The sequence below is a fragment of the Anopheles maculipalpis genome, chromosome 3RL (assembly GCF_943734695.1).
Source record: "Anopheles maculipalpis chromosome 3RL, idAnoMacuDA_375_x, whole genome shotgun sequence".
NCBI lineage: Eukaryota > Metazoa > Arthropoda > Insecta > Diptera > Culicidae > Anopheles > Anopheles maculipalpis.
Genome location: NC_064872.1, coordinates 43,738,542 through 43,763,785, shown reverse-complemented (window position 1 = coordinate 43,763,785; position 25,244 = coordinate 43,738,542). Strand labels below are relative to the sequence as shown.

Below are 25,244 nucleotides of genomic sequence, written 5' to 3'. Positions count from 1 at the left end.
TAGCATATTTAAAAAAAATTCAATCAATACATATAAGCACTGATATCAAGCGTCACTTTAATCGATTAACAATCGGGCTATCATGTGAGCAGTCGATTAGTTTACATCCTAAAAGCGCATGCATCGGCAATGAACAATGTACTAATTGATACTATCAGGCACAGCGCTCCTCATTCAGTTAATGAGTCAGGATTTCGCTTTGTTTTCATTCAGTCATAAACCTATTAGCCAACTTTCTCGGAAACCACTATGCAAATTGTTCTGTTTCTTTTTTCGCGCCTAACAATTAGTTCACTCCATTTGAACCGTTTTCAATTGATAAAGCCTGAAATTATTGATAAGCAGCAAGGGTGATAGTTCAGGCTAGGGTTTTTCTTTATGTGATTCTAATTAAAACATAAATAATATATACTTATTTGCGTTGTGAACGGGGAAGTTTCACTAGAAAACGAAACAATGTTATTGCTCGTTGAACCTACCAAGCAGAAATTTTCTTGAACCACAAAGGATCCATGCACTATGTCCATCATGTTCGCGGCGATGGATAACGAACTATCAATAATTGTATCAGTCGAGAGGCTTCTACACTGAAGCTCACGTTTACGTAGCAAATAATTTATGAGATGTTTCAGCGTAATTAACAGTGAATTATTAATGCAATTTGGTGTAATTTTACATGACCATCCGGACAACATCGCAGGTCAACCGTAAGAGGACCCACCTAGGTTCAGATGCGTTTTGTGATGCGTGTGTCCGATAATGGCCGCCAGCACCATTGTGGTAATGTCTGGTGACTTGGTTGTAATGAACGTTTTATGGATTTGTTGATTAATATGATCATTAAGGTTAGGGCTTTAACAAGCTAGGTTACGGGCATGACGAAATTAAATATGTTTGCTCACCAAAGTCTGTTGCTATTTGAATATGAACACTTGTCATAGTACTGAATGAGTTTTTTTTTAATTTATTAGTAAACACTTATGTTATTTTAATCGTTGAAGGAAATTTGTTTCACAATTTTGCATGCTAATCGTATGTTTCATGCTTGTATTTTATCAGGGTTACAAAGTATATTATACAACAAGCCCAAACCAACCCGAAGCATCGTGGGACTCGCAGAAGGAAACCAACGACATGACGACCATTTCAGAATTGACTCCGCATGCCATCTACACCATTCGGGTACAGGCATTTACCTCGATGGGTGCCGGTCCCTTGTCCAATCCCGTACAAGTCAAAGCTCAGCCAGGTAAGTCGTTACACTGATAGATACCGATTGAACATGTACTTTATGTTTTCAATCACTCAAAAATCGCTCAATGTAAAACAACCAAAATCACGAATGCGACAGCAATAGTTCAGATCTTACAGCTGAGCTAACTGAGCTCAGAATCAACCGTCGAAGTTGAAACTCAATACCGTAATAACGAGACAAACATCTGGAACAAGTTAACAACTTTGACATAGTTAGTGACAAAACGGTTAAATAGAATCAACTTTACGCTCAATTTAACAGATTGTACTAAATCTGTACGCTTGCTCCTTTTCTACTGCTGTCGGTAACTAGGAATCCGTCGTGATGTCGTCCAGCGAATAAAACCGCTCGGGAAGCTAATTTGATTTCCGTCCAGTGAAGTTTAACTATTTTCTTCAAATTATACACTCCTTTGCCGTCACGACTACTCAGCCTTTCGCCTTCCGCTATTCAATTCCACCAGATGTCACCGGTAACATGAAGCCATTCATCTTCTCAGCATCTCCAGCGCATGTTTTCGTGAAACAATACGCCGTTTTCAAGCATAACTGTCACTGCGACGGCAAGAAAAGTCATCAACTTTCTTTACAGATTCGGTCAAATTAGACATAGCGCGCTGCAACAAAATTCAAGAATCCTCATTTTGTAGCGCCCTTTGACACGGGGAAGCAAGTTTTTGCGTCTCAACGAGCACATTCCTTGGCATGGCAAGATGAAGGGTGTCTGCAACTGTCCTCCGATTCGGCAAGCGTAATGACAATCCCACAACGCCCCGGTCCGTGCAGTGGATGGGACGTTTGCCATTGTTTTTGTCCCGGGGCGGTACAAAAGTTATTTCAATTTAACTTTTCCCTCAAATCAATCCAACACTATCTCTTTCTGTTGCGCTTGCCTTTTGTGTGAAGGGGACACCATTATCGGTGGAGTTATGGGAAAGTGTGACAAGTATGCTATCATCGCAGAATAAAGAGCACTGTCTGAGATTGACTAATAAACTTAACGGAGACAAGTCCGGCTGAAATGCAAAATCAGCACCACTGTCACTTTAACATTGCAACTGTCCATTTCATGCTGCGCTGTTCATTGCACATTTTGCCAACTTATGAGACAAAAGGGCAAGAATAATGGTTTCAAACAGATGGAGCTCTTCTTGACAGTCTGTTCTGTTGGATGAGAATATATGACAATAAGCATCTTCAAATGTTATCAAATAACATAAAGATTAGTCATTAACGATAAGCTCTAGAGCTCTAGAAAATAAAGTCAAATAACTTAGACTTTTAAACTTGTAGACTTTAGACATTTAGACTTTTAGACTTATGCCACGGACACAAACACGCTACAACAGTGAGCCAAAAACGGCTCCTTCCTATTCATTTGATTAAAAATACACTCAACTTGATGCACCTAAATGCGTGCGGTAACAATCCTCACACCCAGAACGAAGCTGACGAGAGGATAAAAAGTTTTTGGATTGTCATCGAAACCGGCGATAATCTCAATGTAATTAAATTGTTTCCTATCAAACATTCATACAACATGTTTATGCATATGCAAATTACAACCAAATGTTTTCACTCTTCATTCACACCCAACATCCATTTGGAGGCGACCTCGCATCTAGTTTCCCGTCCGAGTTCTCCCGTTCCGCAGTACACCAGCAATCATTGTGCAACTGAGGGTGGCGCCACACTCAATGACACTAGGATGACACCCACAGCACTTACTCCATTTGTTGGTTGGCGTGTGTTTGCATTTGCGAGCGTTTTTCCGCATTTCCTCACACACGGACTCGAGCGGCGGGGGCGGCACAATGAAATTGCAAAGAACTTGTTTTTTAGCAACGTTTAACAACATTCGCTTAACCATCTCTTTTACGCTTTTGCTGTTATTTTCAGGCGTTCCCTCGCAACCAAGCAACTTTCGGGCTACCGATGTCGGCGAAACAGCTGTCACCCTGCAATGGTCTCGGCCGACTCACTCGGGCGAGAACATCGTACACTACGAGCTGTACTGGAATGACACTTATGCAAACGAGCAGCATCATCAGTATGTATATGTTTCCGCCACCCAAACGCTATCCCATGCTTCCTCTGACGCAAAATGCGAAATCCTATCCCAGTGAATAATGCTTCGCGATTTACTGTACTGGGGATGTCCATGGCACGGTCGGGATGGGATGTCCTGTTTCCAGCGTAAACTCTATTTCCTTCATTATCTCGCCGCATCATGAAGTGCTGGTGGTTGGGTGGTCCATCCTCACCGTTTGGTCGGCAAATCGGAACGAATGGCATTCATAACAATAGCGCACTTGATAACTGTTTAGTGGAGGCACTTGTTTTGTTTGTTGTTATTGTGTGTGCCCTCCGTTCGCGCTCCTCAGGGACTGGGGACCCATCCCCCATTTACCGCTCTGTCATGTCAAGCCGTGCCTTTGGCAAGTTTTAGTAGTTACCAACGAAAAAAAAAAATAGTCACAATAACAATGCCCGGCTCCATGGACCAAATCCACGGCTACACTTTTGTTTCCTGAACCGAAAATGGGCCTAGCGAAGTTCCCAATGGTATGAGGCACACTGTGAGACTTTTATGTGCACACGCCTCATATGTACGTATCACGGCCAGGAAGAATAGTCCGTCATCTGTCAGTTCTCTATGGGATGCCAAACTAATGTCAACACGACATGTCCGTTCAGTCCGGGTCCCGCTACCTTTTGTCCTCCTTTCCAACCATGAAGCTAAAATTCTCTACCACTCAGACGATGGCTCATCACGTCTCGTATGAGTGAGTGGTTCGCCATTTCGTCATATGAACGTTGCCGAAGGGACATTAGTCGTGGGGTAATTTGAAATTTAAATTATTGAATAATATTGACACCGCGCACTCGATCACACGCGTACTTTGAAGCGGTAAAAATTAGTGAACCTCTCGGCTACTTTCATTTAACCTCCATGGGGCGTGTAGCTCGGCAGCATTTGCCTGTATGTTATTGATTTTTGTTTTTAAAGCTCATAGCATTGTTTTTGTAGTAAAAATAAAGTACACATACAGCGATTTTCACTTGCTGTTGTTCGTTTGCTGTTCTCTTGCACAGTTGTTAATATTTTTGTTTCCGTCGAAAGTCAGGGAAAAAGTTTGGTCGCCAAAATAGCCACTCGTGGTGAGTCTGTTGCATCAAAGTTTGTGTGGAAATTTTTAACTACGAACTTGAGATTATTTTCCCATTTCTTGCTTTTGTTTGAAATGGTATGATTATACAGCTGCTGTTTAAGTATAATGTTCTATATAGTGCCGATCAAATACAAAACCGTGTAGAATGCTTTTCGTACATCTGAACAAACACAACATTTGATGACTCGTCGTGGTAGTTAACACATTTTCCCTCGATTTTGCGACTGAACGTGAAAAACGAACGGAATACTGTCACGCTTGCCAGGATATATTATTTATTAATTGTAATGAACACGTTCCGTTTCCGGCGCGCCGAAACAATTACAGGGCCCATCCATTATCGCCAAATTATGATGTTTATGATAATGTAACTAGCTAGCCGTGTTGCTCAAACCATACCGTGCCCAGCGACACAAACGCTTCGGCGGCAAATGGCTGAAACCGAAATGTTGAACGCAGAAAAGTTTCTGCTGAAAATGTCATAACATACGAAATTTACTACCGTGTTCGTGGTTTTCATCAAAATTCCAGCGCGTCACCCACAAATTTAGCCTTTCCGAGCGCAACATTGCCTGATTTTGGCTAGCCGCCCATCTGTAGGCATGTTGTGGCAAACGCTACCACCAAATTGAAGAGTTCATAAAACCAATCGCGGCCGGGAAAAGTTTCTCGTTCTCAACCGTAAAGCTATTTCGTGCCAGCATACCTGGTTTCGTGTAACCGGTGAAACCTTTGATAAATTCCCAACATCCAATCTTTCATGGTGTCCTGCTTCATCCGCTCGATCCTGTTGCCACCAATGAATTCATATCATCAAGCTGGCTTCACAATCAAGCGTCCTTAAAACCCTCGGCTGTATGATAGAGCTAGCACTTGGTCATTTTCTTTTTGTTTTTGGTGTGTGTGTGTGTTTTTTTATTATTTATATTTTACGGTTGTTACGATACTCTGGGCTGAGTGCGACATTGTCGAGTGCGTAACCCGTTCCGCAGGGTAAAGCAGAGGTCGGAAAAAAGGGCAGTGTTTTATGAAAATGATTTTCATCCCACTCACGCGACTCCATTTTCCATCAGCAGCAGACCACGCAGGTCTCCGGTTGTGCGTCCAACCTTTTGCTTGTTCCATTTCTCGTTCCATTCCCTCGTTTGCCAGGCGCGTTATCCGCCAAATAATTCCTTCGATACGCAAAAGCCGGCAGGTGAAACAAAATTTATTAATATTAATCACAAATTAAAATTCTTCCCTGTGCGTCCATCCGCCACAACTACTTACTGCCCGGTGCTGGGAGCAGACGAATTCCAAACACCGAGACCTACACGCTGAGTAGCTTGTATCCGGACACACTGTACTACTTCTGGCTGTCGGCACGATCCCAACGGGGCGAGGGTGCTACCACGCCTCCGATTCCAGTACGAACCAAACAGTACGGTAAGTAAACCCTTTTCCTACCTTACCACGCATATCTTTCTCGTAAATACCCCGGATCGATGTCCCCCCTCGATCGAATGCTCTAGAGATCTAACGACGACGACGACGACGACGGTTAGATCTAATTTGATCTCAGTGCCTAATTGGGGTTTCAAATGAAAGTCAACTTTACTGCGTTTAAGATGAAGCCTTCCTTTCGCTATGCACCCCATCCACAGCCGATCAGATCCGACGCTGTGTTCCGATCAAAAAGTTTTTTATGGATATTTTTTCCTGTTGTGAAGTAGACTGACGACAGTCATGGATCGGCGTGGCAAGTGCGTGTGCAAGATTAAAGCGAAGAAAAGAAACGAAAGGCTCCGATAGACAGGGTTATGCGAGTGGTTTTCTTGATCTACGGTGTTTAATGTGCTCTGGCAATGGAACATGCCGGAATCAATATTCTTAGCCAGGGGGTGGTAGATTTTCAGGATTTGCTCATTCCGTTAGTACGTTTGCCCGAGAAAAGGTTCGGCATAAATTCATTGTGGAAGGTTCTGACGGGATGATGTGGGGAAAGAGGGTAGGGGGAGCGTTAAAAGGATACTAAAGGAAACATGAACAATGTTTCTGAAGGGAAAATAACACTTCCCTTCTAGGTGGTATCTACTGCCTTGCAAGACTGAGGCGGAAGCCAACGGCTATCGTTGGAGTAATATAAAGCACCAACCAAAAAAAAAAACGAAACCTTCCGCACTGCTACTGCCTGCTGGGTAATTTGCTTCCATGCCTGTTGCCTGTCGATGCAAATCTTTTCTTTCGGGGGTGTTTGATTTTATTTTATTTTAATTTTCTGCCCAAACGATGCATAAATATCTCTTTGTAGACTCATCTCGGGAGGGCTTTGCGTGTCCGTGCGTGTTCGACTGTGCTTTCCAATACATTTTTTCTTCTTTCTTTGCCTTAATTTTTGGCACAAAAATCTTGAGCAAATAATTCGTACCGAGCTTTCCTTTTCTTGATTTTCCGCATTCAGTGTACGACGCCCTCGTTTGCTCAGAAGCTCTGTATTGATTTCGGGTGTTCTTTTATTTTTTTGTTGGAGTTTAGTCTGCTTCTTTGAAACAAAGAATAGATGGCATAACCTTATCCCTTTTTGCTTTTTCTTTGCTGTATTTATCTACGCATTTCTGCGCTCGACATTCGTGTACTATCGTACTTTTGGAAATTTAATTAAAAAAGGGAAAGATATTTTCATAAACTACCGAGAAACCCCTTTCGGTGTGCCAGTTTTCCGGTTCGGTGAAGCAAAGACGATCATTGAACGAGGGAAAGAGTGAAGGAAGCGTGCGTGATGTTCAACATAAATAAGCTTTCGATTCAGTACCAGGGTTATGTCCACAAATTTCGCATTACCATGATCGTAATCACGCTATGAATGGAGCTTTTTTTCACCTTAGTTGATCCTTTTTTGTTTTTTTTATGAATAACAGTCGGTGTTCTTCTCTCGACTAGGCTTTGAACAATATTTTGCAAAATGAAAACAAAAAAAAAATCATTACTCGGAAAAAATAAAACAGACAAACACCCACGCATCCGCAAAGCCCGTAACAATGTCGAAAGAAATTAAGTACATCCAGGCGCAGCGGTGAAACCAAACCGCCCTGACAGCAAAGATCATTCAGGTAAGGATCTGCCTGTCAGGTGGCGTGGCTGCCCGCTCCAAAACGGAAACCCTCAGGTGGTAGCAAAACAAATTCCGCGATAGCTAACGGAGCGACAGTTTTTGCGAAGGCTAGTCGTTAGTTATGTGTTGGCATTAAGCGAAAACGGTAAACCGGAAGCAAAAAGGGGTCGAAAGGCAATCGTTAATTAACCGCCGTGGAACGAAAAAGCAAGAAAAAAAAGGATTAACAGTTTTCTCATTCCATCAGAAAATGCTCGCTCTGTTTTACCTTCTTGCTCAGCGTGCGTCCGTTTGCTTGCGGCCGCATCCTCTTTTCCTCGTGTTACTCATTTCGTTTCTGTTTTGTCTCGACTTTAGTATTTGGTATACTTCTTTTTTCTTTCACCATCTTTTAGTTTCCACTTCATTCATTCCGTCTTCTGGATTTTATTAACACATATTTACCACACCACACCATAACTCTTCGTTGAGCGCTCCTGCGTTAACTGCACATCGATAGTGTTCGTTGTTTTATACATATACATTTATATATATATATTTATTATACACATATATACCTTGACAGTAGTACCATTCAGTTTCTTTTTTCTCCCGTTTTGCATAACTTTTTGCCTCAAGCCACGAGTAGTAAGGTTTGTTAATGGGTTTTTTTGTTACGTTTTGTTTTGTTCGTCTGCCATTTTTTTATACACTATTTTCGCTCAATTCGCCTGGCTCTTTGTAAAGAACGAGTTAAACTGTCCATCCATTATTTGCTCCCTTCGAGTTTAACCACATTTTTTTTTTGTCTTAATTCCATTCAGTATCCCATCCCTCGAGCGATGGATTTAATTAAATACAGGCAATCAAATTTTATGAATCATTTGACCATTTTTTTATCGGATGCGTTTGTTATTTTCTTTATTGAAATTGATTCATGTTTTATTTAAAACGATCTTTCTGGTCAGGTTCTACCTTTTGCTTACTGTTTGGAATTTATCCATTTTCATTTGTTATTTTCTTATAGTCCTAGCGTTTAAAAATAATAATACAAAATAAAATTTCTACAGATTACCTCCCAAAGCGTTACTAAAGCTCGTGTCTCAGCTTAAAGTTTTCAGTTGGCACTATAATTGTTGATTGTAAGCTAGCATCAAGATTAGTTATATTGTTGTGTTTTAAAAAAAAAAAGTAACAGCAGAAACTTGCTTAACATTGCATTGATAAAACTTCTCAAACATTTTTAAATTGCAGTTCAAACGATCACGTTTCTGATCGTTCAGTTCTAGTCATTTTATTTTCTAGCATGTTTCCCACATCAAAGTCCACGCATGAGTGGAGTTGAAAAGAATAAATCGTAAATGTTATCGTCAGAGTCTCATTACGCTGGGAGCATTACAATCGCAAATGTCTAACGTGTGCACGCCATTAAATGCGCTTTTTTTTTTTTTTGTTTGCTGAAACCACATATTCGTTGGAGCATTTGGTTTTTGTTCTTATGTAAACGGAATTGTAGTGCAAAAGGCATATACTAGCCAAACATTACTGTCCACTGCATGGAACACTTAAACATCATGTGCCGGTGGGGATACGCTCGCCATAGCGTTTATCTTTTCATTGTAGTTTGAATTGCGCATTTGCGGACGACATCTGCCTTGTGACGAACGTTGTTTATTGCCTTTTATTGTGTTTTCTTTTTTTTCATATTCAATTGCCTTTTATTTCTCATATTTTTATATTGGTCTAGGATTTATTTTTTCATTTCTTCCACACCTTTCCACATCCAGTTGGAAGCCTTTCACAACGCGTGTGTGTGTGTGTGTTTGTAGTCCTTATTTTGCATACCGCTTTGGTGCCATTAATATTTCACCATTCAATGGAGTTGGTTTTAATTAGTTTTGTTTTTCGTGGATTGTACTTTTTACTCTTACGGTTGCACAGTTGTGCTGTCTTACAATTCATTTCATTATTCATTTTTCATCATCAATGAGGATTGCATCTGTATTGCTGCCCTTCTCAGCTTCATACCTTATTCAACTCGTTGTTTTCTGTTTAAAATCTCATTTGCACTGTTCGTTTACAATTGGTTGGCGTTACACAACGATCAAGAAATCAATTATACGGTATCAGTTTTGTGGGAATAATTTTATTTTTCTAGATAGTAGTTGTATTATTGTGCTTGGTTCTTCGGTAAATGCACGTAGAAAATTCACATCAAAGAGTTTGATTGTTTCAAGCATTCGTATGCAACCATTGCCCCAAACCGTTAGTGTCCTGCACCGTATTTTGTCAGTATTCATCAGCTTGCTTTGCACCACGAAGAAAAACATAACATTCAACACCAATACATTTTGTATGAGTTTTCACAGAATGTTCCATCTCGATTAGTTTCGTTCTGCATAATTGTTTTCGTTTGAATCTTCCTGGTTGTTTATTCAATATAATTGTTCTGCACCAAATGAGCACTTTGTTTGAAATTCTTTTCTGTTTCAAGAGCACCATTTCAACGTGTATGATACAAAAATTTCCTCCTTACTTTAAACTGCACATTTTTCCACTACCAACTGTCCGGATATGACACGCATACCAAAATCAAACTAGTGCACTAGCGGCTTTCAGCACTCTTGTACTTCTCAGCAAAAGGGACAACCATATATGATTGAATGAAAAAGAAAATCTTTCAAAACGATGCACCGTTCTAATGACTTTGTTTGTTTCGATTTGTTTTTGTAACGATTATTTCGATCGTTTTTGCTTTTTTATTATGTTGAAGTGCGTTACTTATGTACTCGTTTAGTTGTTTTTATTAAGTTATATGTCTATGTTCAAAATATTTACTTTTTTTTTTATATCAGAAGAATTCATGAAGTGTTCTCCAAACTTGCACAATAATCGTAGCACAAATGATCAAGTGATCTATGTCAAGTAATAGTCACTCATGAACGTTCATGTTTCTTCCAAATGTTAATTCCGTTTTATTGTTCCATTAAGTAAAGTATAGTTGCAAATAAGTTGTTTCATTTTTAATTATTTTCTTTCTTTTATTTTTTCATTATCGGTTTCCCAATTATCGCTATGATTTTGCGTTACATTGCACCACCAATAATGCCTGACCATTGACCAACTCGTAGTACCCGGTGCACCGCCCCGTAATGTAACTGTCGAAGCCACAAGCCCAACCACTATCAACGTGTCCTGGCTGCCACCACCGGTCGAACGATCGAATGGGGCCATAGTTTATTATAAGGTGTTCTTCGTCGAAGTGGGGCGATCGGATAGCGAGGCTACGGTAACCACCCTCAACTCGACTAGCATCGTCCTGGACGAGCTAAAGCGTTGGACAGAGTACAAGATTTGGGTCCTCGCTGGTACCTCCGTTGGTGACGGGCCCCGATCGTACCCGTACACGGTTCGCACTCATGAAGACGGTATGTATTGCACCATATGCTAGTTTATTTCGTACATCTCTGACACCTGATTTATGTTCACAATGCTACAACAACAACAACCACCAAAACATACCACCACGTCTACACATCTGAAGTACAGAACATTTTACAGTCAACAGACACACACAAATGAACAAACGTAACAACAGTTCAAATACTCGTGCCGTTTAATACTCACTAACGGTTTCTTTTTGTATTTTGAAGGTAAATTATTAACACCGTTTTTGATACCATCTGTTTTAAAATTATAAACAACATTTTTAACTGCAGCAAGGATTTTTAACAAAAACTTTTGAATTTTGTACAATGATAACCTTTTTTTAACCGCTGCTTACGCGAGGACCAAACACAAGTCCGCTGATTAAAATCTTTTACCCTTCACAGTGCAAATAATAAACAAAAAGTAGATTTTTACAGCATCTCGGATTGTAAAACAATATTTCATGGTGCAACGCTAGAACAATTGATGCATTTTTAGAGTAAGGCATGATTTTTGCGTGAAAACAAATACATCATGCGTACTTGTATGAGTCAAAACCTGATTAGAGCTCCACTCATCCAGCAGTCGATAAATGAAGCCAAGAAAGCCTCAAATGGTCTCAAGCCATTCGATATTGTACGGGCACAGAAGAAGAAGATGTTGTCCTGGCTGCTTTCAAGGTTCATACGATTATGCGAATGTATTTGCTTTCATGACAGTTTTGCACATATTTTGCACAGAGCGTTAAAACTATACATCGAATATTTTTGTTGCCGCAATTGTATGTTTTAATTCTCTGTGTAACTTTTTAAATAGAATATAGTTTTTCAATGGTAAAAAAAAGTGCTTAAGGAAAGCAAGCGTACTCATACGATACCTATAAGCGGCATGCGCTACAAAGAAACATTAAATGAACAACGTTCACAATTACTAAATTTATTCCCTCCTTCGACTCGATATGGATTAAGACAAGAACCCTCAAGACTGAAGTTTCAAACATAGCCAAAGTAAAGAGTCTTTTTGTGGCAGTTGTGATGAAAATCATGATTCCTTGAACGTAAACCCCACGGCAAGGTTGGATGTTGGGTTGAATGCAACAGAAATCCCTTTTAATCGTCCAGAAAAGGTTACCGGTCGCTGTTTTGGGACGACCACCACAAATCTCGCTCCAGCGCGCTGTCTCACTCACGCCCGATATGCCCCTTCGCCCTTAGTAATATCCCTAGTACACAGTAGGTTAATTTAAGAAACCTAATTTTCGTATGGCTTAACTTTTCAATTTCCCCTACCCACCGTCACACGCTCATTTTCATCCGATGGACAATCATGATGGGTGTGGGTGGGGTTGCTGGGTGGAATCCAGATGCCTCATAGCGGACGGCCTGTACATGGTGGTGGTAGCTGCTAGAATTAGCAGACGAGTTTCTGTTTCAAAATTTGTTTTAAAGTTTAATGACTCCTGTGGGAGCCGTTAAAAACGCTGGAGTAATTCCATGACACTCTTACCTGCACGCTTCGTTTGACGAGGACTGACTTTTTGATTCACTGCCCAGGTGAGGTGAAATATTCCCTCTCCTTCCTTTTTTTTCGTTTGCTTTTTGTTTTACCCTGCGTTCTTCAAAAACTTGCTCATGACACCTGGTCGCGCACCACATTCTCTACATGGCGAAAATTTGGTCGTTTAAAAAAGTTGCAAAACTCAGCGCTGTAAACATTGAGCCTACGGAAGAGAGAGAAGAAATAATCATGTGCAAATAAACGCGGCACAGCGACAAACTCAATCTCTGTCTGTGTTTTTCACGTGTCCTTTCGTTTTCCCGCTACGACCTTTCCGTGCAGAAGCGCACGTACCAACGCGCGAATTCCGAAACCCTCACACACACACACACACACCGTTTGGCACACCAACACGCTCTCGTGGACAATTCTTTGGCTGAGCAATCTTTTTTTTCCACCCTCCGAAAAACTGCTGATGCCTGTTGAACGCCGTTTTGACTTCAAATAGGTCCCTGGCGAGAAAATTAATTTGTTTCTGTAACCGTTTCAATGAATACATTAAAAAACCCGTCTCCGTTCAACCGTTTCATTTTCGGTGCGCGCCTGTTTTCGCACCGGTGACGTTGGGTTTCGCGTTACCGAGTGGATCCTTTTGCATACCGGCAGCTTCGCCGGTGGTGCTGTTAGCTTTCCCGGAATATGGATGGGTGTAAGATGAAAATATCATACAAAAATAAAAGCGGAAAGCTGCACCGAGCGCGCGCGCGCGCCGTAAGTTCAAACAGTGAAATTAATAAAAATTAATCACATTAATAAACATTTACCTTTCGCATACCAAATGTGAACGGTAAATTCATTCCCTTTTTTTTGTGGGACCAAAGTGGCTTCTAAACCTGTCATAAAATCCAATCCCAGGCGTTAAGGTTCGGTTAAATAATTGGTCTTGAGGGTTCTTTTTCCCATATTTTTGTGATACATTTGCTGTCAATCGATCATTGTGCTTCTTTCAAAGATCTTGTGTGGAACGTTTACAGAACAGTAAACAAATAAATTGCAAGCAATAAAGTTCATGAAAAACGTGTATGTATGAGTACGCTTTAAAGTTTAGAATCCTATGAACTTTATTCAAAAACTATATATTCAACTATCCTTAGCATTAAGATACCTACCAGTCCAACCCGCGGAAGAGGAATATCGCGTCCAATATTAAATACGTCGTTTGATATGGTTGTCGGTAAAACGAAAGTCATTGTCATTTTCCATTTAACATTTTTTTTTTAAATTCAGTAACTGTTTCAATAAGCGAACAAGAAAACCAAAGCCATAAGACTAATTTTATTAATATTCTCTGTTTCTTGCACATTTCGACAATAACCTTTTATCGAATGCTAATGTTAGCGCTCATGTCAAACGTCAAACCTATTTGCTTTACACAAACATCAAAGAAACGGTAATTTTTCTCACTCCTTTATTACGGCTACTGGTTCATTTGCATACAGATTGCAAAGTTTACATCTAGTATTCATTTTAAAAACCTGCACCTACATCATGTATGCGTGTATGTATGTGTGTGTGTGTGTGATTGTGTACATATGTGTTACTTTTACTATTCGTACTGTTTTTTTGAACTATCTTGGTCCTTTCACTAATTGTGCACACGTTTTATTACGCACCAAGCAAAAGTTTCGTTTCAAAGCACTCTTGTTCGCACCGCATTTTAGATTTCGCTCTAATATTCATATATCTGCAAGCCACTGTCAGCGAATTTTATGCTCTTATGCGTTAAATCAATGTCAATACCAATACCACGCACCGTAATTTTCTTCAGCGCACCTAGTTCTGGTTTAGTTAACGTTTTTCGATACCATGTCAATCACGATCAATAGCAACGAAATCAATTTATGTATTGTTACGTATATTCTTCTTTCTCTACGTCTGCTCGTCACCGCCAAATAGATGCCGTTATGCCGGTTCTAAACCGCACCGGCCAACCGATCGACTAGCACTAAATGTATATTAAGCACCAAATGGACAACAATTATTTAACAATACAATCAATTTTTGTTTTGCTCCCTTTCCACAACACTGCATGCCAAGGTTTGGACGGATTGTTTTTGCGTTGTGTTTTTGCACTGATTTTTATCGCACCAAACATTTTGTGTTACAACTTTTACTTGATTGATTTTTGTCGTGCAGTGTAAAGCAAGGTTTTGTTGTCTTTTTTGGTATTACTTTTAGTTACGTTTTTTTTTTTCTTCTATTGCGCATTTGCTGCGACATGTTTTGCCCCGAAGCAACACAGAGTTTGCAATAGAGTTTTGATTTTTGTTGTAATGCGATTAACGATTAACACGGCAAAACGAAATAATTTACTCTGCCACCTATGTTAAGATTGTGATCAGTTATTGCACCAAACTCGCACTCGAAATGTCTGGTATTCACTATGCACACGTGAAAGCGCACCGATTTTTTGTATGAACGCACTTTTCACTCAATTTTTGTCACTGTATTTTCTGCACAATTCTACTGTTTTTTGTCACGAAAATAGAAATAATAATAAACTACCACACACAATTTTGCACATTCGCTCACCATTCACCCAAGCACACTCATACAAGCACACTAGTTTTTATGTTTAACAATGTTTTGTAAAATCAATTATTGTTTAAATTGCACATATTTAATGCTGTTTTCGTTTTCTCCTGCAATTAATTTCATAACTATTATGTATAATGTACCCTAAAATTTATACTTACGTTGTGTTTTGAAACGCAAAACTTACTCAACAAGCGATCAACGTGCCACCATAAAGAGCAAGACGCTTTTCAGTGTTCCTGTTCCTTTTACGAATGAAATATTTCTCGTACAATTGGGAAAAATGTACTTGAAGAAGGGATACGTATTAGTGTTTAGTGCGGATAGCCAAATTGTGTTATTCAACCTGCTTTCCTTAACTTTCCCGATTGCAACAACGATGGCTAGTTTAAGTTTTATGTGTTATCTACCTACAATCGACTATTTTGGATTGTTGAAAAAATTCGAACACCACGCTCATAATGGTTGTCTGTTTTTGAACCTTTTTCTTCACATTTCGTGTGCTATGCATTTTCTAGTTTTCTAATGATAGACTTATCGCCATAATGTGCTGTCTACGTGAATGTGTACACCTCTTAGTTTCATCTGTTCTAGTACGTTTTCTTGATATTCCTTTCTTAGCTATTTGAATTTTGCCGTGCATTTGTATTTTTTCAAGCACAAGTTTTTTTTTTCTCTCTTTCGTTCAGTAGAAACTTTCATCATAATTTTTGAGTCCACTTTCTTTAAGTTGAAGTTTTTTGTTTTTGTTTTTTTATTGCAATCATATTGTATTTGTAATTTCGCGTCTCAACACGTGTTTTCTCTTCCCCCGTGAAGTATTTTCTAATGGTTGTAAAATAACTGTTTTGAATTTTTGGAACTACGCGCTAAAATACGACCATTCAGTAAAGTTTTTTTTCCCAAATTTATGCTTCAATTGAAATTTTATGCAGAAGTTTTATTTGATCCATTTGTTATGCCTCTTTTCAGTGGAATATGGTCTTTTGGCATTTTGTTGCTCAATTTATCAAACTAACAATTATTAAAGAAAAAATATAAAATATATATGACTGTGGGGTATATTTAATTAAATTATGAAACAGTGGGTATTTGAACGTTACAAACAAAAGAAAATGTGTTGATAATTTTCGCCAGCTTCTCATATACATGTACATTTACGATAGATTGATTGACTTGATGTGATAAAATTATATGAGCTACGGATCAACTCTCAGAAGACATGTCTGTCAGTGTCTATTACATTTCGTCCAGAGAATGTTATGAAGACGCGTGTGTAACCTTAGTGACACAAGAAACTAACTCAGCTCGAAAGTGGCCACAACAAAACGGATGCCCTTAGAAACTGTCACCGCACTCATCTACTGGCCTGGAGACACAAAAACACGAAACCCAAAAGCCATAAAACGTAATTAATCAAAAGTGATTAATACACACTCAACGCACTCACGTCGTCCATTTTGCCGCCAATCCGATGTAGCAGCTCCGGTGAAAGATATTATCTCGACGAGCACACATCGGTCAGCAAAGCCGACGGTCTCCTGCGCCTTAATCTCGCATCCCAGGCACCGGACACTTTATTGCCTACATATCCCAGCCGAAAGCCGTTGCGTGCGGAGACCGAAGACGAAGATATTTATCGTCCCGTACACCTGGCTGTAACCGTTTATTCTAAAATCCCCCAAAATCTACAACGCCACAAACCGGCAAGGCTACCGAGGCGGCAATGATGTTGATATTGGAGTGCGATTGGCGTACATGTTGGTCAGCATTCGGTCGGCTCTCGGTCGCTCAAAATTACCGGAAGAAACTAGCTGAGGTGTCTGTACCTGATCCCTCTATTCGCCATCCGTATAAATTAAGTGGATTACGGAAGATGGAATCATACCCATTTAGTTAATGAAGTTGAGAGTTTGTGACCCTTTCCCGTTCAGCATCTGCCAACCGGCAGGTGGGTAGGGATGCTATAAGCACGATAATAAATTGGGCATCAGTAGTTGAGCACTTTATACACTTGAAAGCTATTGATTAACCTGCTGGTCCACTCTCTGTTCCCACGTGTGCGATTACTGTTATCCTTTAACGGATTGATATGAATGCATCGTAATTCCAGTCGATGCCACATCAAATTCGAGCAGATTTTCGTTTGCTTATCGCTCAATTTTCTACAATCTTACAATCCGTAAATGTGGACTACTTTAAGGCGAGAATTTTTCCCTATGGAAGTAATAATATCATCATGTGGGAGGGTTACTCTATTTTTAAGGCCTTTTTATTTTATTTACAATTGATTATTACGGTCCAGTGCCGTATTATCCTTTTAAGGCATTTTAATGTTCTTTATAAAATGCAATTTATGCTTTTGCGAAAACAGCTGTAGCTGCAAATGTAATTCTTATCGCTTTTTTACATTATGAAATCAAATAAAAGAGCGATAATTTAAGCAATTATTAAACCAGTGAAAATTCTAAACAACTGGATAAAAAATGGCAACGTTTTACCGCCATTTTAAAATGATTACATTCTAGATTTTTACATAATATTTAGAGTTGAATTAACACTAAAATTAAAAAATTGTTAAACTGTATACTATTTTCAATACGCTAAGGTAAGTGTGAATCACATCGATTACATTACTGTCTACCATAAATTATTCGTTCAAAAAACAACTTTCAATAGCAAACTGGCCATCTCTAGCCGTCGAAAGCAATGTAAAAACAAAGTATCTCTTCTACTAGCAATCTGCACCAGCAAAGTTACGAAAAGACACAAAAAAGCTTGATCATAAAAACATCGACAGGAAGCACACAAACTGTAATTAAAATCTAGTGCCTCTACTACAATAGTCAATCGCCGGTTAAATTAAAACGTTACCGACCCCAACGCCGTCGAGCTTTCTCTCTTCATGTAGCACCTGTTGGGCAAGCTATACACCATAAACAAGAGCTAATGGAAAACTTCGTCGGAAAGGAACAGATTTTTAAATTCGAGAATAAAAAAAAAGCGGCTATTGAGCGTTGCTTTTTTCTGATATGGTCCGACATTCACAAGGATTGTCTCCTTCTTCTGATGATAGAAGTGAACCCAAAACAATGACTATCAGGTTTCCTCTTCTAACTCTTAGCGCTCTGGTTACATACCTTACGTGGAATGTGACTACTTTTTTGTCAACTCACCGCAAAGATGAGTTAAGTGTGAAAAAATTAAGCACAGAGTGTAAAGTAACAAATAGAAACAAGTTTCCAAAATCGTGTTGCGCATCAACGGTAGTGTGTAATTTCATATTAATTTGATTTAAAAAGTCATGCAAATTATATTCAGAATGACATGCAATTTTAAGTTTATTATAATTTTTGTATTTATTGTATTTATTCATACAAAATTTCCTTTCAACACTACTTAACATATTTATTAACACATCGTTCAATTCCTACATTCAAATATTAATAACGAAGCACATTTTTAAGACATTCCATTCGTAAATGGAAAAGTTTTCAAACATTCTGATGCCGAACAGGCTCGAATAACAACATTTGGTTAAGCTGTATGCTTAGCATAGGGATGTAATTATTTTCCCACAAATTCACACATTCAGTGCAGATGAAAGTCCAATTTTTAGAAAAAATGCTGGACCAAAAAAATTCTTTCCGTATTATAAAGGCTACACGAGTGCATTCATTTAAATCATATGATCAAAACAGGTGTGCAGAAGAAATTTAAAGATTTTGGATGTAAATTTTGATCAGTTTTTTACTTATTTATTCTACCATGTTGGTTTAGTATCTATTTTTGAACCCTTTTTCTTGTTTTTAACAATGCTTTTATTTGACAAAATAATCTTGAACTTGAGCCAAAGAGGCTATGAAACTCAATGGATGGATCTTTAGTGTCACTTTATTGACAGGCATGAGATTAGATTAAATAAAGGTGTAACTGTGCATATGATGTCACAAAAAATGACCCCGTTTTTATAGACACATGCCACATATCTGTAATATCTGCACACTATTGTTACAGGCATTACCCATTCCATTGGGTTTGATAGCCTCGGCAGGCCATTTTGTATAAATTATATTTGTTTACAGTAATAATATTGCTCATATTGTGCCTCATCGATGATGATTCACAGCGTAGCAAATGTTGCTTAACAGCAGTTTGCAACGTGTAATGTTATGTTGCTAAATATTGTTCGAAAATATTTTACTCCAAATGCACACGTACAAATACACATTATTTCTGTGTTTCTGAATTCTGAATAGCACAGCATTCTTATGCGAGCTCGAAACAGCATTAACCTGCAGTATTTTCCTCTGTCTGTGCTTTCTTTACTTTTCATTTTCATTTCATTGAACGCGCTGATAAACCGGAACCGGCTGTTACCAACGAACGAACGAACGTATGAACAAACGAATATTCGCTTACATCGTTGATACACCTGATTGAAAACTAACAAACACCCGTCGCTCTCTGCTGCGCCGATAACAAAACAAATACTTGGCCGATAATTACATTTTTCATCCTTTGCCTCCCGACCGGATGATGGCAAAAACCATCTCACGCCCGTTGCCCGTTGCATTGCGCTGCTGCCCGTACGGCCACCGCGTTGTGGAAAACCGGAAAAACCATCCGATCGATCGATGTCGCCCAACCTGGCCGCCTACCAATCACGGCAAATATCTCTCGGACATGTTTATGTCCTGCAAAATGTGTTTCATCGTGCTGATAAAAAAAAAATTACAACACGAAAATGTTGCCACGAATTCGCCCTCACCAACATTCCATCGATGCACTTTAATGTTTGCATCTTGATCGCATACCTTGGTGTGGTTACCACTACTCTACCACACACCACTACACCCGGCATTTCCTTCTGCAAACGGATCACCGTATCGATTATGCAAAATTTGGTAAATCCACTGATAAACGCATCCGGCTTTTTTGGGTTCCCGGGGCGGTTGGATATTTGAATAAAAATCACGTAACTCAATTTAAATCTCCTGCACCGCACTGTCTTTGTGCATTTTTTTTTTCCCCACCAAAAATGCTGCCAACTGCTCGTGGTTGGCTTTTGTCATCGATTAAATTACGATCGGCTCCTTGGTTTGTGTGTTGCGTATTACAACCTCGGGTAATGCGCAACCACATGTGCGAACGGTGCCAAACTCCCCAAAATGCAATATTGAAAAACACAACTACAACAACAAAAATTAATAAAAAAAAAATTATGCCCCCGCTTATACACGCGCGTGTGGTCTGCAACAAAAAAAAAACGCTTTTTCCCTTCATATGCGCTTTGGGCAACGCAAATATTCTGCAACAACTGTAAAAAATAAATTATACTCAAAAATGACCCACCGGGCATCCGACTACGGCGCCGCGGTTGGCTCATGGGTGTGTCGCGCGGCAACTGCAACTGCACCGGGCGACGGCATGCGGACTGGTGTGGGTATATTTACGTGTACCGACCATAAATCACGATATCAATTTAAACGACGGGCCAAATCGTATCAAAAGCAGTAGTTAAGAGTGAGTACCATCTGGTTGGTGACGCCTAAATTTATGTGATTTTCACTTTTGGCCTCTTTTACGCGTTTGGTTCGTACCGATGTTCGTTGAAAAGGAAAAAAAAAACTCACAAAATCTGAAACAAACCGCATGCGACACACCTTCCTGTTCGGTGTTCCCCTGTTGTTACACATGCTGCGCTACGGTCATTATTTATTCTTTTGGCTTTTTACCTTCAAGCACAAGGTGTGTGAAGAAAAGTATTTATTTTATTTTTGTTTTTAATAACATTATCTTGCCCGTACAAAATGGAGCTCAATTTAAAGCGAAGTTGCCCTAAAACCAACCCGATAAATCAATTCATTTGTTTATCGCTAATGAAACACTTGTTTTCACTCATATGCCGCTAGTTGGATGAAGTTTTTGTTGAAAATCCTTATCAAAACTTCAATGTTTCGATGTTTGACGAACACGAAACGAACAAAGCGTCTCATTCATAGCATTTTTATACCTATTTTCGTTTCACTACGGCACAGCTACTGCCAAACTTTTACAAAAATTGCCCAGGACTAACTTTCTCGTCCGCAAGGTCTCGCTCGCTGATGCTGAATGTTAGCAGAGCAGCAGCGAACACTTTGTTGAATGCAATATCTACTGAAATACCAAAAATCTCATAGGCACCGTTACAGCACACTTTCCCCGACGCACGACGACGTCAGATTTACCGCATTCCATTGGACAAAGACCGCACACAGAAGCTGTCCCTACTAGCATTTCGTTTTGCATTCTTGCAAGTGGGTTGCAGCGGCAAAAAGATTTCAATAATGAGGCCTTGTCTAAGTACAGTGTTGGAGGAAGCTACCTGCTAGCATGGTCCAAGAAGTCGTACCAAAGCACAAAAGATTACCCGCAATGAAGCGCGATTGCGGAGAAAAGCGTTAAACTTAATCCGGTTCCTCGGTGCTCCGCATAATCAACCCCCACACTCACAGGAATACGTATGACTCGGTGGCGTTGTGCAGCTTTCCGTTTGCCATTAGGGATAGAGCAATGCTCTGCCCTACCATCACTACGTTTTGCGGACACACTGAACACAGTCTTAACCCAGCGAGAGTAGCGATGATTGTTTACTATGAAAATCAGGTCACGCCTTATACAACACACAAAGATTGCGTCGCCGGGCTCATTCTTACAAACCCGTGCTACGCTTTACAGCTCTTTTAGCTCAGCACGAAGGTTGATTTCTATGGAAAAAAACCCTCATCTCTGGAGGTCGCAACATGGTGGAAAGTAGTGCCTACAGAAAACGTTACATGTAATCTGATCGAGTATTGTTCCGCATGCAAAGTTTTCACCAACTATCTAAGAAATGAGCAACCAAGTTGGGGTAAAGAATGTTATCATGCATCCCTTATGTGCTTTCCTAACAATCAATGTAACATTCTAATGTAATTACTCTTAAAGCTCCACTAATGCTCCAAACTCATTAAAGCCCTTTCGCATGTTTGGCGCTCATCTTGCTGTGCTGTGAATTTAATTATCCCAACTGGTGGAATTGCTACCAAATCGATTAAATCATTGCATGTGTGTGTGTGTGTGTGTTTTGTGTGCATCAGTATCCATTTGCATTTCTAATCAATTACTTAAACACTTCAAATATGCAAATGGCACACGAGCAACAATAAATCAAACATAAGTTTGCACTTTTTTTAATTACCACGCGTTTGCCACCGAACGTACTGGATTTGCGTTACTTTCCTCCCTTGGGATAACTTTCGGTGCTTGTGTGGTCATCAGTGCTGTGTGGCCACCTCGCACAAGGAGCAGCTCACTCGGTTCTACTGTTTACAGTGTCAGTGGATGTCGTCGCAGTGAGATGAAAAGCTGTAACAGGCATCTAAATAGCTTCATTAGCTCAGGGCAGCCGGCAGCCGTAACCGAGAATTGGTTCGTTAGTTTAAAAGGCTCTGGCGAGATGATCCACTGTATCCACTCACTCTCTTTTGTTACGCCCGTTTTTGTTATGCAGAACGGTTTGCCATCATTGGACATCGGACACAATAGGGAAGACTTCTTCCCGGTGCGTGCATCAGTGTACGGTGCAATGTGTTAAACTGATAATAAAATCATATAATTACTTACAACTAACCATGTCATGCACAGTGCGTGTGCGTCCTGACTTGACGGTTGCACACTATCTTCCGAGACGCATCGTAGTGCCGATCAATTCCCCAGCAGCCTATTTCCGTTTGCCGATTATGAATTCTGGCTGCCCCGACCCAACCGGAAACCCAACCGGAACGTGATCTTGGGTTGGATTTTATTGCGGTGATATTATAATGCCGCCCGATTGTACCTGCCAGTCCTCCAACTGTACCCGTTGCTCCCGTACCAGCTGCCGGAAAAGAAGTGTAAGGATCGATCTTGCGCAGTTGCGTGCAGGAAGGAAACGGGCGAAGCGATTTGTGGGGCAAGAAATACATAATTTCCGAACGACAATCGAATCCGGATGCCTGACGTTGGTACTATCAGTTACTAACCTCGAACCGATAATGGCCACAGCAAACTAGAATGTGCAGTGTTCGACTCTTGTTTCTCGCATGCCTTGCACTCCCATATGGGAAGCTTGGAGGCTATTCGTAACGGAGCCTCCGTGCTGTCGAACGCCTTTTGCACGCTGTTTAAATTCGTACCATTCTCCAACTCTCGTCGTCTCGTCCGAACCGGACACATGCATATGCCGCTTGGATGTGGTCCTTTGAGGCGGATGGTTTCATTTAATTTGAATTGTTCACATTCTAGCTATTTTAATCTTTTAACACAACCCTGGCGTGATCTGGGACTTGAAAGAACATGTCCGGTGCGATGGTCCGGAAGCTAAGGAGCCTTCCCTTCGTTTTTGCTAAACCAATAGCATGCTCAGCCCGATACACACACACTCACACACCACGGTGCACTCGGCACCTCTAGGAAGCTCCAGGAAGTGTTGATTATTCCGTTACACTTGGCAGCTAAATTCGATCGGTAAGATACGTTGAGTAAAGTTTAGGCTCTCGTCTTACATCCTTTCAATTTTAGCAAACAGTTGCTTCATTAAGCGCAGTTCGTGCTGTGTAGATGTAAGCTCGTATTGTTTGTGTGCGATTGATTACTTTCTCCTGCAAATGGCAGACGCTCGGTGTGTGCGTATTTGCAGCTTGTTTGCACTTTCCGATTGAAGTGTCCGTGGTGAAACGATGCGTCTGCTTGGCTTATGCTACGTGTCTTAACCTTTCGTTAACAGGATTAAAACTTTGATTCACTGGCACAGAAAATCTGTGTTTAGGAGATTTATTGCAAAACGTATCTTATATTCAGTGTTACGTGTAAATTGCCATTTGTGTGAAATATATTCATAAACACAGCAGCAAACATTTTGAAAGCATTGTTTCATTAGCGGTACTACATTAATTTATCTCTCCTTCAACAACACCAACTCTCCTTTTAAACTGAAAGTTTGAGCAAAGTTTTAGCTCGAAAAATGTATTCATTTTTTGTGTGTGTGTGTTATTATAACAAGTTTTATAAGTGTAACAAGCCAAAAGGAATAAAAATACTTTCCTCCAGTTTTTGTTTACTCAGACTGTAGACTTTCGTTTAGTTTTAAATCAGAGTCCCTTATCCCTCGCGACAACAGTATCAAGTTACAGTGAATGATAACAATTTTTCTCTTGCTCAAAAGAATGTCGAATCTTTCGTTTGAAGACGGTTTATGTTATTTTGCTCCTGTCACGACATTTTTATGTGCAGCACACAAGTAATTGACACTTAATCTCAAACATCAATAGCACTGGTTTAAAACACGCAGCAGCGGTCGGTGGTGGCGTCGGCCGCGACGGAAATATTCGGAAACGATTTTTTTTTTTTTCCTTTTCATCGACGTTTTATGTTACTCTCGGTTCAAGAGGAACACAGCGTACGTTATCGGATTACATGGTGATAAATAGTTTTAGCCGTTTTTTCCCGTACCTTTGAATTTTGAACTTTTTGTAGATTAGAATATTTCGTTTGGAGATGCTATACGGGCGCAGAAATAATTGGTGACATTTTTGAAAATTTTCATTTAAAAATAATCCTCTTACCCTCCATTTGAAGCGTTCCCGAAGGATTGGTTTTCATTTTTGTATATAAATTTTGCACTCTTTTTTCGAAATACCATTTTGTTTTTTGTTCTTACACATGCAGCCGTGGGAATTTTTGTCTTTCTATCTCTCTCCTTCTCTTTCTCTTTTCTATGTTATCTTTACAGGGATATTTTTGATATATTATGTAGTCAATTTTCTGGACATTTTTTTGCTACTAAAGTGTCTACACTTTTTTACAGACAGTACAGGAGTGAGAAGTATTTTCGAATCAATTCTTAGCTATTATACAAAATACCTAATGGAATGGGTTACAGAAGTTGTGCTGTGATACGTACATGTTATAAGGTCGTAACGTTTGTTTTAGTAAAATATTTAAAACATTAAAAGAATTACCACTTCTATTTGTTTCACTTTAACAACACGTTCTACGATTTATCCCGTGAGACTTACACCATTCTCGATTCTTCTCAGGAAAAAGAACGTTGTCTACGAAAGACACGAAGATCCTTGTGGCGCTAACGCAACACAAAAAGCTAGAAACAGCAAACGTACGAGAACGCGAAAGCGAAAAACAGAATTAAACTTTAAATTCTG

At 39.8% G+C, this 25,244-nt stretch overlaps 2 protein-coding genes across 2 annotated transcripts in view; one reads left to right on the top strand and one right to left on the bottom strand.

Annotated features, from left to right (window-relative positions):
• Positions 1-25,244, bottom strand: part of LOC126564210 (ubiquitin carboxyl-terminal hydrolase 35) — a 164,650-nt gene that overhangs the window by 22,594 nt on the left and 116,812 nt on the right. The window lies entirely within an intron of this gene.
• LOC126565768 (tyrosine-protein phosphatase Lar) overlaps positions 1-25,244 on the top strand; it is a 117,096-nt gene that overhangs the window by 82,879 nt on the left and 8,973 nt on the right. Inside the window, exons 11-14 of the mRNA XM_050222976.1 lie at positions 1,060-1,249; positions 3,154-3,304; positions 5,719-5,855; positions 10,632-10,928. Of these exons, the coding sequence (XP_050078933.1) occupies positions 1,060-1,249; positions 3,154-3,304; positions 5,719-5,855; positions 10,632-10,928 (775 nt within the window). The remainder of the gene's footprint in view (positions 1-1,059; positions 1,250-3,153; positions 3,305-5,718; positions 5,856-10,631; positions 10,929-25,244) is intronic.